General features: G+C 44.0%; 1 protein-coding gene across 1 annotated transcript in view; it reads right to left on the bottom strand.

Moving 5' to 3' along the window:
- insrb (insulin receptor b) overlaps positions 1-17,891 on the bottom strand; it is a 78,993-nt gene that overhangs the window by 46,604 nt on the left and 14,498 nt on the right. Inside the window, exon 2 of the mRNA XM_013266777.3 lies at positions 6,180-6,728. Coding sequence (XP_013122231.1) covers positions 6,180-6,728 — 549 coding nt within the window. The remainder of the gene's footprint in view (positions 1-6,179; positions 6,729-17,891) is intronic.

Genomic DNA, 17,891 nt, shown 5'->3' with positions numbered 1-17,891 from the left:
CACTATCAGGACGGCCTCAGTCGTGCTTTAATTATTGGAAGTGGAGCAAGTCGGGACTAAGAACTAAAGAGAGCATCTAGAAAACTGGACATTTGGCTGTAATCTTCTGAAACGAAACCTTCAGAAACTCTCGGCGTTTGAGATTAACCATTTATAGCTCGGCAAGATGCATAAAACAGCGCATTACGCAAATACCACCGTATGTTACAAGTGCAGGCAAATCCTCCACTTTCTGCTTCGTCTTACTGTGTACAAGTTATTTATTTAACCACTTCCAGGCAGCCGAGCTAATTCCAGTGAGGGAGAGGAGGAGAGCAGCATTTGGAGGAAAACATCTGGGTCACAGTTCACGTCGCCCGGGGGACTCCTGACTGATTATTTGGTTGCGTTTCCCAAACAGCTTTGACACAAATATGGCCTTCGGGTATTTACTCCATACATTTATGTTCTTTTTCCCTCCTCGTGGTACACTCGTCCCAACTGTTGTTGACAGAGGGAAAGCAAACCTCTCTCTGTGTGTGTGTGTGTGTGTGTGTGATCTCGACAGGTGACTGGAACGCAACAGGCATATAAGACAAACAACTCGCCTTCTCCTCCAGATGGAGGCTTGTGTGTTGAGAGCAGTGACTCAGTAAATGTGCAAAGGTTGTCGCTTCGCTGATCGGCGACGTGTCCAATTTTACGTGCGTTCAGATGCTTCGTTAGAGTTGTAACAGTTTGCACTGAATCCACATGGGGAGGTGATATAGTTTACAACATATAAAAAAAGGCTGAAACTGATACTTTAGCAGGGCAGCAGCTTCCTCGCATTCTGCTGCACAGCACCAAAATGACCTGAAATGAGACGCACCACTGACACTTTAGGACACGTGTCAACATAAACCACTGAAATATAGATAAAAACACACCTTGTTCCCTTTGAAGCTTTTAACAGAACTGACACTCTGTCCCTTTGTGTTTGTATCCACGTCGTCTCCGTGTCACTGACTTTAATAGCTAATTAAGAACAGTAGCTGCAGGAAAACTCCTTCGTTTACCTTTCATTAGAAACAACTGCAGAAAGTAAATCAACTGAAAACAGTTGAGAAGGATCTAGAGAGACAGAGTCAGGCAGAGACGCTATCGCAATTAAAAGGCCGGCGAGCAGCGCGCAGGCCAGCAGCACGCTCGGTTGAGCCCCTCCATCCTTAATACTGTCATTTCTGTCTCTCTTTAGCCGCCTGTAACTGGGCCGCTCACCTCTTTGGCAAAAGTGTGTTTGTGGCTTTTGAGTGTGCGTTTGTGCGTGCACCTGGGAGCCACACTTGAAATGCCCCGCCATGTTTGTTTTGCTCTGTTTATTTTGCGCCCCCCAAAATCTGGACCACGTCTTATCCCGGCCGACGCTCCGGCTTCATTTGATAGCATGAGAAATAAAACACCGATGGAAATATCAGATGAAAATTTCCATCAGCGTCCAGGCCCACGAGCTGCAGCTAAGACAACAATCACAGACACTCATATGCTCAGTGCATGTAAAACACTTTACATGAATTTAATATAACACACTCATTTTTAAAAAAGAAACATTGTGACAAATGAGGAAACATTCACACTCATTTTTAACTTTATATGCAAAGACTTATGCAGGATCGGGTTTCTTGGCCATGCAAAGCAACTTCTGAAGTCTTTTAAGTACAAAAATACCTGGTGCACTGTTGCCAGGACACCACTCTGGCAATAAACGCACACAAACAGAAAAATGACACCAACTTGGTTAACTCTGAAACCTCACACTGGCTTTTTTTCCCCCCTTTTGCAAAGAACAAAGCGTACAACTTACACATGCCTACAGCGACATGCTAAAATCCCCTCTACACTGTTTTACTACCAGTGAAAACACCTGCGTGCACACTGCTTCAGCTGCTTCGCTCACAGCTTTTTACTGGTTTTTGGACGTCTGTGTCACAAAGTTGAAATGCACCGGTGCTGGGCGATGTCCAGCTTGAACTCAACTCTGGTCAAGAGGACCACAAGGTCATTTCAGATGACGCAGTTGGATCCATTTAGAACCACCGTTACGGGTTTAACCTGCGGTGGCCTCGAAGGGGCACGGGTAATCTGTTTGTCGCTACGAGATGAAGCCGTGACTCGCTGCGTGTATCTGAAAACAATCGCAGCAAACAACAAAGCCCGTAGGCGTGGGCAGAGTGAACTTTGACCCGAAAAGCTTTCCATCCTCCTGGTTGTGTGGATGTTTTTGTGTGTGCGAGTTGTGCAAGCAGAGTGCAGGCTGGTGTGGTTGAACACAGCGTGCCAGGCCTCGGCAGCAGATAGAGCTTATCTAAACAGGAGATCGACTGTTTGCTCCTGTTCCCTCGTTCGCTCGTCGCTGACTGTCGCCCTTCCTTTGTTTCCGCTCGCTTTACCTCCTTTTCCTTACTCAGTTCAGACACCTGTGAATATCTGTCTCCTCTCAGTCACACAGCTTTCTTCTGACTTTTCTGGGTGAATTTAAACCACTTTCGAGTGATATTGTATCTACACTACTGTGCAAAAGTCTTGAGTCGCCCCTTTCGTGTCATTTCTTTTTTTAAAGGTGGTGTTGAGGAGTAGTTCTCCAGGCCTCGTGGAGCTCTTTCAACATTTTCTTTTGGACATTTACAGCTTTTCTACCCATTTTCAGTCCAGTCCTTTTACCTGACTATTCTCAGAGGAATCATTTAACCACAAAAAGGCGCCTGACTCAAGGGATGAACCAGTGTCCTGTCCACGCATAACAGAAAACTTAGCAAAGAACCGTTTTTTATTATATTGTCACAAAAACACTCAATTCCATTACTTCAAATGAAACTACAGAACAACAGTGTGCGATTCTGAAATAGCCACTAGTCAAAGGTAGGGCACATCTTAGCATTTAAGTCTCCTTAAAAAAATCTGAGGTAACTGGAGCACGAAAGAAAAAATGGCAGGTTTAAAAATAAAAATCTATACTAACAGTATTTGATAGTCATGTTCTTACAAAACAGGAAAAACAAATCCTGAAACAGGACCTTCAGGTGATCCACAGAAATGGTCTCAGGGGAAATGTGGCTGTCCATAAGGCTGGACAAGCCTGGAGAAGAGCTTTGACTGGCCTTCAAGAAGCCCGGAGAACTCTTCCTGAAGACTACTTACAGACATTACAAGAACGGTTGTCTGAGAAAGTTCAAGTGGTGTAAAAAATACTGCATTTCCACATATTTTTGCACGTTTCAATAAATCGCTGCATTTTACACTCTTAGCAAAATATAAAGAAATCAGACTTTTGCACAGTACTGCGGATCATCTGATGAAACAAATCTCCACTCCTACATTCATCGAGTTAAAAGCTGCTTCGTTATATTAATCTGGATTTCCACAAACTTCAGATGAAAAAGTTCCAAATCAAAGCAGATCCGTGTACGCTGTCACTTTACTTATCTTGGGTGAAACATGTGGGTGCACAGATTATCATCATACCTACACACCTTGTCACAGATCCACAAGCACCACTGATCCGACACCCTTTCCGTTTCCTTTCCAGAGGTGTGTTTGTGAGCTGCACTCGTCTTCCTGCCAATCCGATACTTGAGCACTGTCAGCAATTTTTTTGTCTTTACTTAAAAACCCTCAGCAGAGACACAGTTACTCTGACTTTCTGGTTTTTAGCGCAGGGTCCTGCACGGAGCTGCAGGCGGCAACTAGGTGCAGAAAACCTGCCAATCGCTGCAGGACTCCAGAGCACCATCAGCTGTTTTAGAAGAAACATTTTTCTTACACAGCAGAGAAAACAGACTGTTCACACTACTGTTGGTCAGAAAGCAACCGACTGAGAAACTACTGTAGCAGAGCTCCACATCTGAAGCTGACAAAGTTCTGCACATACAAACAAACAAATTAAACACACACACCAGAAACACACAAACAGTACTGGGCTACGAACCTCAGAGGTCATACATGCGGTTTGAACAGGTTATTTAGGGGCTCTGTGCAGCTAAAAGCTCCATGTCTTGAGTTGCAAACACACACACACAAACACACACACACACACTCGTTGCAGTGGTTTTCCTGCTTGTAAGCAGCAGTGTAAGATCAGAGGAATGCAGGCTCTCCCTGGCTCTTACCTAAGGCCACTGCAACCCTATAAAAACACAACAACAACCACCCCACAGTTTCCACTCACACATAAACTTTAATGCCGCGTCTAATGTTCCTCTGCCCTGCACCCGCGCATGTGTCTACGCTCACACATGTCCAAGTTTGTAAACTGCCAGTGTTCATTCACAGAAGCCTTCATTAAACATCCTATTAGTTTCTCCGTCACGCTGCGGATCCGCAGCTACATCTGCATCAGTATTGAATGGATACAAAACGCACTGCTGCTACTGCGCTGCTGTTATCATTACGGCTGCAGCTGCACGTCGACTTATAATATTTAAGAAAACAGACAAGAGCACGTGTTTGCAGCTCTATGTTAGTTGCTGTAGGCTGAAAACACGCCTGTGGCGATGTAGCTCTCATTTAGAGAGAGCAGAACAGAATATCAACCATACATCAGCGTTCACGTATCACCCCTGTGTGTGACACACACGCTGCTGCAGGGCAGGCAGGCATTGCATCATATTCTAGAAATGGCTCCAGCTTTGACACCCAGCTCTTTACTAAACTGGTGTCGGTCACATTGCGCAGAGCGCAGCGTCATACCTGCGCCCCTGAAGCAACAGATGTGCACGCTCACGTCTGTGTCAGTGGGCTTTTTGTTTGTGCTGTTTTTAATGGACACAGCTGTTTGACTTTTTAAAGCATGGTTTAGGGTATACAGGGTAAACCTAATCAGCTGTACAGTAAATATGGATTCTACTAGATTGATCACATGACTCACAGTGCATTTAAAAAAACAAAAAAACAAACAAACAGTCCTTATTTATTTCATCCTGGACCCTCAGTTCAACATTTTGAGTACCTCCTCCTCCTCCTTTGGAGACAGCCCTTCGTCTTTTTGAACAGCAGGTAGGCTGTTTAAAAATCTGTGTGTCAGCACTTATGCACCTCCAAACTCGGATGTCAGAGTTTGGGAGTGACGTCATGTTAGCATGTCCAAGAAAAATCCAGGAAACACAATTTGTTTGGTTCCTGGTGAGGTGGAGCCATTCGGGACTCACTGCTGTGCACGTGACTTCTTAATGAGTCAAAAGACTTTACAGTTTTAATTTCATTTAGATTCAGCGCCACCATCTTGGATTGTAACAACGCTGGTCTGCTCTGACTTTCAGAGCGGCGTTCCACAAAATATTTCCGACTGGGAACTCTTTACGACTTCCAGCTTATTCAGGAAAGCACGGTTAGGGCAGCTCTTGGATCACTTGTACACAGGCCAACACCATCGTCTCAAACTGTGGCCACAGTAAAATATCTGCACTGTGAGTTTAAATAAAACACTGATAACAGCCACGTCCCATTTCTTTTAGACATCCAGCGTCGGTGAACGATCTGCACTCAGCTCAAGTCAAACTATCATGTGTGAGAGGAAGACTGAGACGTGGAGAAAGGCACTTCCTGTCTTATTTTCCTGACAGCCAATCGAGGAGGCGGGACTACACGCCAGCTGCAGCAGTCGATGTTCGAGTATAAACACGGCCGAGGTTGTCACGCTTTGAAGGCTAGCCTGTCTGTCAGACATGAGACAGAAGAGAAAAAAATGTTTAAAAAAAACAAACAACACAGGCTATAATCGCCTTCAAAAAATAATAAGCATCCTCTCAGTGAGTCTTACAATAGAGGACGATCTCTGTGTTTATGGTAGGAAAGAGCGAGCGACTGCAGCGCTGAGCAAACCCACAGATGTTTTTTTGGTTTTGTTACTTTTTTACTAAACATTAAAACAAAAGAATTGTACATTTTATAACAAACGTTCACCTCGGCTCTAAAAGGGCATTTCATCCCATAATGCCTACTTCAGATTTTCCTGTTTTCTGACCCAGCATTTCACTCGAGTCCCTTCGCACATGAAGCAGATCCCGATCCTGTAATTACAGATCACCTGCACACATCGAATGCTAATCAGAGGGCGTGGCGTTTCCACGACCCCTGGCTGCTTACACTAAGAACGCAGAAATCATTGCATAAATCATCAGGAAGCACGTGTGCACATTCAAAGACTGATCAGCACCAACACTTACTTCTCTGGCAGTGATTCTGTGACCAGCATCGTCCCCTGAAGTGTCCGTTGATGGTGCTCTGAGGGCAGATGGTCTGACCTTGGGCTATGCCTGGACACACGTCTCCACACTCCCTCTCATTCTTATTGGCCACGATGAAGTTGTCCTCCACCGAGTCCAGGATCTTGGACCAGTCCAGAGTGGCCAGGTAACACAGGTCCGGATTCTTCTCTATCCTCACGGCGCCCCGGGTGATGTTCATGAGGCTGTACAGGCCCATCTCCTTCATCTGCAGCATCTCATAAAGCACGAAAGCGTAGTTGAAGAAGAGGTTGTTGCCGCGGATCACCGTCAGGTTGGGGAACAGATCGCTGAGCGTCTCGAGGCCGTAGACCCTGAAGAGCAGCACGTAGTCCGTCACCACTCGCAGTTTCGGGTAGCTCAGGCCGCGGAAGTCCTCCGTCCTGGTCTTAAACATGAGCAGGATTTTTAGGTGGCCCTCGATGATGGTGCAGTTCTCCAACGACTGGAGGTTGGTCACGTTATTCCGGATGTCCTTGCTCGAGCAGACTGAAAGGACAGACAGAGGGAAGCACATAAGAAACAAGCAAGTTTCAATTAATATAAGCTTATTACTTCTTTATTAATGTTCTTTTAATTAGAAATGTTCAAATGTAATTTTGATACAGAACAATCAGTTTTCACAGATGAACTTGAGCTTCAGGACTGAAAATTTTCCATAGATGTCATTCCTCACACACTGCAGCATGCAGCGGGTCATTTGTGACTTTATACTGGAGATTAGGGCTGTGCGATATGACCAAAATCTCATATCCCAATATACAGGGTTCGTACGCCTTTTTCAGGGTCAAATTCAAGCACTTTTTAAGCACTTTCAAGGTCCCTTTTCAAGCTTTTCCAGCACCCCCCCCCACCCGCCAAAAAAAAAAAGAAAGAAAGAAAAGAATGCATGTTTCAATTCGCATCACCTCAGTAAGACCATGTGAAAAGACACCTTTGCTCCCCTTTTGTTAAGACATAGAAAAATACCCCACATAAAAATACTGCAAAAGGAAACGGCCGCCTTATATACATAGTGTATAAACTCAAAATGCACATTTCACTTAAAAATTAAGATGTGAAAATGTGAACAAATCAACTTGTTAGATATTCTTCTCCTGTTGAAAAAAACAACAACAAAAAAACAAAACAGAAATAAGTCTTCTCATCAGATATTGATGCTTCTTTCCTGTGTGACAAAAAATAGATGTTTGTTTGTTTGTTTGTTTTTTAAGTTAATTCCCAATAAAACTGTTTTATTGCTAACTACATTGCTGTCTGTATTATTGCTGAAGTCCTAAATGATCAGCTTTAAAGTGTTTGTGCTAATAACATCATGTCAGACAGGCATGGAGAACAGCACTGACTGAGAGGCTTTGAACAGATCACATAGTTCAATTCAACATATAAGACTTTAAGAATGCACAAGCATCTACTTAAAATCTAATTTATCACCCGTGATATTATTATGTACAATTCCAAAATATTTTGTTCATCTCCCTTAAATAAACAGGCAGCCTTAAAATATGAAATATTCATATACAAATACACATAAATGTGTGTACTGTCTGAGTGGCCTCAGTGTGAGCTTGAAGACATTTATAATGTTTAAGGAGTTTAATGTGTCGGTGCTGACGATAAACACATTTTGAATGAAAGCCGGGGAACTTTGGTAGCACAGAAACAAGTGGCTATTCTTTGTGACCATATGGATCAGTCCCTCATATTACCATTGTTTCACCCAAAGGTACCAAGTTAATACTTAAAAAAGCTGCAGCAATACACACAAATATAAACAGTACTTTTTGACTACTTTTGATTTGGCCTCTATATTTCACCTTTACCTTTACCTTTCACCTTTATTTCATCACAATTTATCTAAATTCAGGCATAATTTAAAATACGAGTAAAAAGTGATATTTTTAACTGTAAAAACCACAAGCATGTTTAAGGAATCATTTTCATAACTTGAAATGCAAATTGTACATTTTTTTAAAAATATGCACAAGTTTTGCAAACAACAAAGTTATATGGTACTATTTACCTAAAAAAAAAATGCAGCCAAGGCTCAGACGTTTTTTATATAACCATTTAAAACTATTTACAGAACAATCAGGTGCTCTGCGTCAAATAAGAAGGCACACAAATTATTTATGCAACTCCAAAAAATAGTTTGTGTCCACTATAACACAGATGAGAACAGCACAGGGATAAACCTGCAGGTTTGACGGCAGGTGTGTCACTCAGCGTTTACACTGCAATCTGCCTTTGGTGGCTTTTTTGCAGCAACTGTGACGTTCACTAGTAGAACTGACACACAAAACAAAAACTACACACTAACTACACAAGACAACACACTAACTTGAGACTCCAAACACGGCAAACGTCACAAATCTCTCACGTATCAAAACTCTGTCTTTCGCTCACTCGCTCTCTCTCTCTTTCGCCGGTCACTCCTAAAACTTCTCTCTCTTCCCAAACAACCAAATTGCACATGTTGCCATATCATTTTTTGATTGGTCGACATGGTACATTTTTCCACCAATAGGGAAGGAGTGTTTTTTCTTTTTCTTTTTTCACTCACAAGCAAAGCGTCTTTGCTAGCGCTCTCCATAGAAAACGCCGTTTTTTACCGTTTCTTCCCGGAGTAAACGCCACTGTTTTATTAAAAACAAAAAACACCGGTTTTACGTGGCTTATCAACACAGTTTAAACACTGGTATATAGCTTGAAGTCTGCACGTTCGACCCAAGTTGAAATGGAGACTCTGGGTCGACCCCAGAGGGTTAATCAGAAAGCCTTAAGTTAGCTAGTTATGTATCGGGCTAATGTTTAAAGCTTTCACTTGAGTAAATTAACTCATATCACTGCTAAGTAATGTTAGCTAAGTTCACAGCATATTCCATAATAGCGCTGCCATACTGCATCACACTCAGTGCATTTCAATCATTTCTCCAGCGAGTTTGATAGCTAGCAAAATAATAATCATAATTTTAAAAAATTGCATGCGTAACGTACACGTACTGGAAAATTATTTACTAGCACTCACCTATCATGCGACTGGAGAGCGCAAACTCCGCCACTGTCGTTTTCCATCATACACTCATTTAAACAGCAACCTACAGGTATGTTAGCGCACTCATCCCCGACTGGCCGAGGGAGGGGCGGGGTCACATATTGAAACAGACGCAAGGCAGCCCAGGCGGGAAATTTTGCTTTTACATTTTGCGACTCATTTTTATTTCTCTATCTGATAAGAAAACTATTTAATCAGATAGTTATTTGTGGTGAATGAAATACAGTTACATTTTCAAGCACTTTCAAGCACCACATGTGAAATTCAAGCACTTTCCCAACCTTGAAAAGACAACATTAAAATTCAAGCATTTTCAAGGATTTCAAGCACCCGTACGAACCCTGAATATAAGAATTCTATCGTCCCGATAACGATATAAATCACAAAAATGTAACATTTTCTGTAAATTCTGTGATTGTCGGGCAGCTCGACTTGCGGGAAGTGTTTCCGGCTGCGCGTCGCGTACCTGGAGTCGAGTGTTTTAACTGATGCATGAAACGATACATTTTTAGACATAGGTTGTAATGGCCGCCGTTTTCTTTGTGAGTATTTATTACACAGCGTGCTGCGGGGAAAAGCCTGTTCTAACGTTTGAGTCTAAGGTTTATTTTTTAGCACCTGGCGGCTCTTTTTTGCTTCTCATCCGTAAATAATCTGCTCTTTCATGTGATTGAGTTTATTTTGAAAAGTCTCAACAGGATCTTGAGCTTTATTGTGAAGGGTTTATGTGGAACATAAACAAGCGGACACGCAATGGTGATACCGTCGTTGTTGCTAGCCGCAACGTTGTCGTGCGCTTGTCCGTCAGTAGTGTGGTTATATTAAATATAAGAGAGAGAGAAATTAAGAAATTAATATAGCCGTAATATACAGTGACCATCAAAACGATGAAAAAATATTGCCGTAAACAGTTTATTTTGCGACACCACGAAACAAACGATAGACGTTTTTATATCGTCATCCGATATATATCGTTATATCGAACAGCCCTACTGGAAATGCTGTGTTCGTGACTGAAGCGAGGGTGCTGCACAGGTCAGGTGAATGCAGCACAATATTTGCCTATTATATTCATGCCTGTCATCACGAGGACGATGGAAACCTGTCCGCAGGACATTTGCATCCTTCAGAGAGTTGCTCATTTGGAAAATGTTGCTTTGGCTTTAATTCACATCAATTAGCCCGACTGTGGCAGGCTGAACAGACAAAAGCGTCATCCTCCGTTTGCAGCGGCATTACAACAACTGGATGTGAACATCAGTACAAACTTCTTTTTCCCCGTTTCAGCCATGAAACCAGCGCCGATTTGCATTAAGGTGAAGAAAGCCATTCACAAAGCGGCCACTCAAGTCCGAAAATCGTACTCTCCGCAACTGCCTCTCTCTCTCTGAGACACACACACACAGTCTCATTGGCTGCATTATTGTCATTGACAGTATTGTACAGCAGCGTTTGATCGAGCGCAGCAGCCACGAGGAGGTTAACAGAAACGATCCACGCTCACTCACACTCTTCAGCTGCTGCAGACACAAGCTTACATTTGGACAAATGCATGCGCACGCATCAGCGCATGCATCAGAGGAGTGGAGAATTCATCAGCAGACAGTAACTTTGGGAGAGATGTGCAGCGAGTTTCTCGCTCCACATAATAACACATTAAAGGCAAATTACAGGAGGAAGAAACACTTCGTCGTTCAGATTATGCAAGACAGGTGTAACGATGAAAACAGTATTTCTATTGTTGACGTGACAAAGCAGGTTTCGAACTCCAGGGCCCTGTTTCAGAAAGCCGGTTTAGTGCAAACTCTGAGTAAGTATACCCTGAGTTAACGAAAACTCTGGGTTTTCGGTTTCACAAAGCAAGTTTAGATTAATTCTGAGTGAGTTACTATGACGACACACTCCGTGAAGCTAACCTGCCCCCTAGCAGGTTTACTTCAACTAACCCTGACCTTCTCCGCCTCTTTGTCGGAAACCTGACTGTAGGAAGTGTCAGACATGGTGCCCCTTCCTTGAAGAGCCAGTAGATGTTGAAGCCCAAATTCTCCGCAGAGCTCTCCGCCGGGAGAGAGTGATTAGAGCGCGTTTGGACATTTTATCATTTCCTGATGATTTTCTGTGTGAACGTTACTGTTTTTCAGCACAATCCATAATTTATTTGAATAACATCCTCAGGCCTTATATTGCTCATGTGACACATCGCGGACATTCTCTCAGTTCTGTACATATTATTTGTATTGCACTTCGTTGTTTTGCAAACGGGAGCTTTCTGTATAATATTGGTGACGCTGAGCACGTTTCCAAGGCTACCGTCTGTCGGGCAGTCAGGAATGTTACAGTTGCACTGAAACGTCTCCTGTACTCGTTTGTGGTGTTCCCCGGTCATAGACCCACAAGATTTATCAAAGAGGGATTCCACAAAATTGCAGGTATCAGGATGAACAAAACTTAATTCATGATGTGGTGATACTTGAACTACTACTTAGATTTTACATTTATTTTCAGGGTTCCCAGGCGTGATTGGCTGTATAGATGGCACTCACATTCCATTCTGCTGCTTGAAGTGTTCCATTTCCAAAAAGCATTTTTTTATTTTCTTGATCAAACAGGTCTTGTACAGCTGCTTTACAGGGAGCTATTGAAACACAGAAAATAGCACTGACATTCATAGTACATGCCTACTTAGGTTGGTTGTAAATCAGTGCTGAACATCTAAAGGTTTGTTGGAGAAGTGGCTGGACCCTCTTCCTCTACATTTTTTATATTTCATTTTTACTTGCTGCCAGGAACGTTTGGGGCCTGTTGGGTTGCACCTGCGCTCACATCACATCACAAAATAAAATGTATAAAATTAAAAATAAAATGAAATATAATAAAACGTGTTAAATGGGTGGAAATCCCTAGATCAATGTTTAAATTAACACTCACGCATTGACTCTGTCAGCTATGTTTTGCCATGCATGCTCCCTTTCTTTTGCAGCTGAGGCTGTGTTACTTTTTTTCCCGCAAAATTTGCATGTTATCGGCATATGCTGCCATCAGAATTTCGGCCTCAAGCGCTGTAAAATACATTGACCGCGCCTTCTTTCCCTCCGTCTCCATGGTGACTCGCTTAATCTGTGCTCCACTAATCAGGGCTTTATGCGCGTGCTTAACTTGGGGTTAAAGCAACTCCGCGTTGATTGAACTAATTGTTATCAGCCTTTCTGAAACCGAATATTCCGAGTTGGACAGTTCGGGGTTACTCAACCCTGAGTATCATTTTTAACTCTGAGTTTTCTAAACCGGCTTTCTGAAACAGGGCCCAGGTCGGCAAAGCGGCCACAAAAACAACAACACTGCCATTTCCAAACCTGCGGATCCAAACCAACAGCTGTCACACGACAGAAACCATCTTTTCAAAGGCAACCAGCTCGCACACATTTACTGGAAAGAAAGCTTTGCCATCTATAAAGCATCATATATACACCCCAGCCTCAGAAACACAGCCATTTCTCCTTAAACGTCCTCTTTCTTTGAACTACCTTCAGCAGAAATGTCAGGAATAAGCACAGAGCGTGGATGTTTCTCCAGCAGAAGCAGGTGTTTAGTTTACATGAACCGACTTGCTGTATAAAGTGGAAGAGATGTGATTTACTGGGTCACACAGTGACGCAAAGGATGACGGCTGACCGCAGATTCTGCCCTGTTGCCACACCCATTTACATTTCACGAGCGCGCCCATTAAACTCAGTAGTTGTGAGACATAAAATCCTAATTTGCTCCCTTGATTTAACTATGCATGGACTGTATCAGCCATGACAACAGCCATCACGGCCTAAAAACAGATAGTCGTGGACATAAACAGCACCGACTGATTCAAAGCAGCCGTCTGACGGACGATGAAAATCAGGAAAAAAGGAAAAAAGAAAGCAGCACAAAAAACTCTTCCCCATATTCAGTATAAAGGAAGCTCGTAATAATTTGTGCTAATTATTCACTCTGTTGATGTTTTCAGTTAATGTAGACTGTTTCTTTAGGAAAAAGTGAATCTCAAAGCCAGGCTCGAGCATGTGTGCGCACCGCGCTGCTCGCAGTCGCTCATCACGCTCAGAGCTTCATGCATCTAAATGCGTGAACCCTGGGGCGATCGTGGCTCAAGAGTTGGGAGTTCGCCTTGCAATTAGAAGGTTGCCGGTTCGATCCCCGGCTCGGACAGTCTCGGTCGTTGTGTCCTTGGGCAAGACACTTCACCCGCTGCCTACTGGTGGTGGTCAGAGGGCCGGTGGCGCCAGTGTCCGGCAGCCTCGCCTCTGTCAGTGCCTGTGGCTGTGGCTACAACATAGCTTGCCATCACCAGTGCGTGAATGTGTGCGTGAATGGGTGGATGACTGGATATGTAAAGCGCTTTGGGGTCCTTAGGGACTAGTAAAGCGCTATATAAATACAGGCCATTTACCATTTACAAAAAAGACGCCAATAGCACTAAACCCTGAATCCCAAAATAGGGAAGATTTATTGCAGTACATTGTTTGGAAACTGACTTCTCACCTGAGCACGCCATTTCCCCAGGTGTGAGCTATTCATTAACTCAACATTTGGTTAATGGTTAGCAAGAAAAACATGTCAACAATTCAGGTTCAACCTACGACCAGAATCACGCATCAACAAAGTGTTTGAAGTGGCTGCTCATAACACAGAGCGCCTATAAAACCAGTAAACTACTGAACCACATTTACTACAGATTGACGCTGGTGAGAAGGGCAGGTCGAGTTAAACTTTGACTTGTAATCATAGGAACACACTTTCCTTCCTCTGAAAGCATAAAGACTGAACAGTAAATGATGCCATGTCTGCAGTGGCGTTACGCTTGTTTGCAGTAACTCTTTCAGAGAAACAGAGTGCAGAAAAATATCTTCTTCCAGCCGAGACTCCAGTAAGACAAACGTCAGTGCAGCAGGAGAGAAAGAACATGTGGCGAGGTTTAAAAGAAACAAGTAAAAGCAACTAACATGAAATAATTCACACTTGTTTGCATCCCTCCACGTATCCACTGACCAGTACGCACATTTTGTGCTTCTACTATAAATCACATCCTTCACTGTCTTTAGCTCAGTGCTGAGATTGCTTCCAGTGAGAAGACGCACAACAAGCTCAGAGAACTACACAAACTGTGCTGCTACATGTATCCACATTTGTGTGGACGCAGCCTCCACCAGCTCAACTTTGTACTTCCCCCTGCAGCGAGCGGCGCCGGCAGCCAAAAACAACTCATAAAAGTAGTCAATAAATCCATTTTAACTGTTAAGCATCTCATCAGATAACACTCGAGTTTGAAACAACAACAGTAACTCATTCAGCGAACCGGTGTTGACCACGCCTCGGCGCAACCTGCATCGCAAAACACCAAAACAGGCTTCTTCCTCGGCCATGCGGCAGTTGGTGTAATTCCCAGTGATAACGGGAACCTTACACCTCTCTCTGCCCCTCCTGCCTTATCTCACGGACACATCAAACAGACCCACAGGCCGCCCGCTCGCTGTCAGCCTGCAGCACTAACCGGATACCTATTGTGAAACACAACAACATAACAAACTGTTACGCAACTGCACAGGGGCCAGGGTGCAACTCACCCCTGCCCCAAGTTATCTTCAAGTCACACCAAGAGGACGCGAGCCTGACCCTTTCACATGGAGGGCTCTCTTTTTTTTTAAAGAGCGCAGGTAAGAAATACACGAGTGGCAGTGAGGTGTTTGTGGTCGCCCGGCATGCTGACATGCTCGGCATGTCATGCTTCCTGTTAGAGAAGCTTCACTGACACAAAGAAATGTTAGAGGGCCATGAGGGCAAGCAGCACATGGACGTCCACAGAGCCTCTATTGCAAAATGGAGTCTTGCTTTCAACTGACAGGAGTGAATGCTGAGGGGGGGGGGGGGGTGACAAAAGGGAGGAACAGCAGTCCGGGGTTGGTTGTGAGAGCCCCTGTGTCTAGAATAATGAGCCTTCTCCTCCCAGGTTTGGTAGCAAGGAGATCCAGGAGTGAGCCAACAGGGAGAGGAGGGGGCGTGGCCATATGGAAAGGGGGTCACGCGGAAAAAAAACAAGGGGTGAAGGGGGCAGAAAAATGGGTGGGAGGGACGCGCAGGGGGGTGAAAGTGTAACCTGAGCCCAGACAGGAACGCAGAGTGACGTAAGGGACCTACAGGACGGTTGGTGATCACATGCATGAATGAAGAGCCGCTATGGACACACACACACACACACACACACACACACGGTGGGAGAGGGCAGGGAGGCCTACCTGAGTTCATCTACAGCACATGAAGGATGAACGTGACAGGCTGGAGGCAGACTCAGGAGGTTTTAAAATATTTATTTATATTTAAGGTATAAATAAAAGGATTCAACAGGTTCAATAAATCCACATTTTAATTTAACATTTGGACTCCAGCTCCAGCTGTGTTAAAGAACACAACAAATAAAAACCAATAAATCTAATGCAGGTGGGAACTTTCCAGCAGACAATGACCGTGATCCCTCTACAGCCCACACCGGCACAGAGGACCACCCACCAGGGAACAGCCCGGTGCCCTCACTACACGTACAGGATGTCATAATTACAATAACAACCCAATCAGCTGCTAATGAACCGGGGTGGGGGGGTGGAATAACAGAGCGCTGGCTGAAATGTTCTGTACCATACTGCAGACCTCTATAGGAGACATGTGGGCCATCAACCCGCCTGCCTTGTCTGTTTGACACTTAATTTGGCAGCAGGAATGAAGAGGAGGAGGGGGGGGAGGTATATTTGAGGGGGTTCAAACAAACAGAAAGAGCAGAGAGAAGCTTGGATTTTAAGTGAAGTCGACGCGTTAGAGCCTTTAAAAGGAGATTAAAGGATCAGAAAAGTTTGTGCTCTTGTTGCTTGAACAGTCATGAGGCTTATTGAAGTGGATAAACTGTTGCAGTTCAGTCGGTGGTTTCTGTTGTTTTAATGTTACAGAGACACGATTTAATGTTAGTTTGGGAGCATCAGGAAGAAGCAGAGGATTACTAGGAACAGCTTCACAGGTTCTCATATTCCCACGTTGGTGTTGGCGTCCAGGATTAGCGCCGCAACCAACCAATGACGTGTGACTATTCCGTTAGCATGAGCCAAAAAGTTAGCTAATGCTATTATAATCTATTACTACCAAACAAACATGAGTAAGCCAAGTTTGGCTAACAACAAACTGAACTTGATACATTTACATTTATTATATTCTATAAATTAATATAGAAAACACCTTTTTTTAACCTACAAACCTATGACATCACAGCAACATGATTGGTCAGTGCTGATCCTGGATTAACACCAAGATCAAATACACCACAATCCTGCCTCAATACAAAAGAAACTGATTTATCTTTAGCTAAACACCAAATGTGTAACTTGATATATAAGTTATGAAGGATAACATATGACCCGTGCTCCTTTTGAATCACAGGAAACTCCGACATGACGGCTTTAAATCAGCACAAACTGTTTTAATAAGTGTGAAAAAGTGCGCTCTGCGATTAACTGTCACCATAAATCAGTCGTTCTCAAACCGTGGACCAGAGAAAGATCAGGTGATACCAGGTTAAAGGAATACTATGTCCAAGTAAAATTCAACCCACATGGGTAATGTACATTTTGTAACTTCTAAATTGGGACACGCACGCTGCTGTTTCGTTACTGCCTCTTCACCTCAGACGTGAAGCAGAACGAGCCCAACATCCTCTGTCCAGCTCGACGTGAGCTCAGCTCCCTCGGGTACATCTGGTGCAGCCGAGGTCGTGTACCCGCTCTCTCGGACAGAAACTGCCGTCCCCGCGATTCGGCGAGCTCTTCAGGCAGATTCTTCTCTTATTTTTAGAATTGTGCTCCCTGCAGAAAATTTAATATGCAGCAGCTAACGGTGATGAAAGCATATCACGGTGGCGCGCAGGCTGCCCTCTATCGCCCGTGAACTGCAGCCTGAGTCCAGAGTGACGGAGGGCAGCCTGCACTTTAGCTTAAAGTGAAACCAGACCGGTCTAGCATGAAACCAGGTGGCAGCTAACTCTGGACTGTGAGAAGTTTCCTCTCACTGTCAGCTTAGGCACATGCTGCTGCTGATGAGGTGATCTGCTGATTATAGATATGTCAGCAGCTCAGTTGCTGAACAAACCCCAGGGGAGGGAACGTGCGGCCGCGGTGCCAAGTGGACTGCCAGTGGAAAAATGCGTTTGTTTGTTAATACAACTGTGGAAAGTCCTGAGAAGTAAAGCCAGCTCCCCGTGCGCCCACTGCCAAGCTGTGGCTTCCACAGTGAAAAACGATGCTGAGAAATTGCATGAAAGGCATTTTGATTAGCGTGTACCAACATGTACCTCCAAAACAAAGAGAAGTGAGGACCAGAATAACAGTACGTGAGCCAGGGAGGGGGGTGGGGGCATTTGAATAGTGGAAATAGGCTCAGAGCCACCAATAACACAAACACACACACACACACACACACACACACAGAAAAATATGAAAATCTATTTTCTATTAAGAAAAAGTGGGAACGAAACGAGAAAGTGGAGCTAACACGTGCACTGTGACTGTCCTGTC

Source organism: Oreochromis niloticus, linkage group LG23 (assembly GCF_001858045.2).
Source record: "Oreochromis niloticus isolate F11D_XX linkage group LG23, O_niloticus_UMD_NMBU, whole genome shotgun sequence".
In the NCBI taxonomy this organism is placed as follows: domain Eukaryota; kingdom Metazoa; phylum Chordata; class Actinopteri; order Cichliformes; family Cichlidae; genus Oreochromis; species Oreochromis niloticus.
Note: the sequence above shows the minus strand (reverse complement) of the source record. Positions and strands in the feature narration are given on the sequence as shown.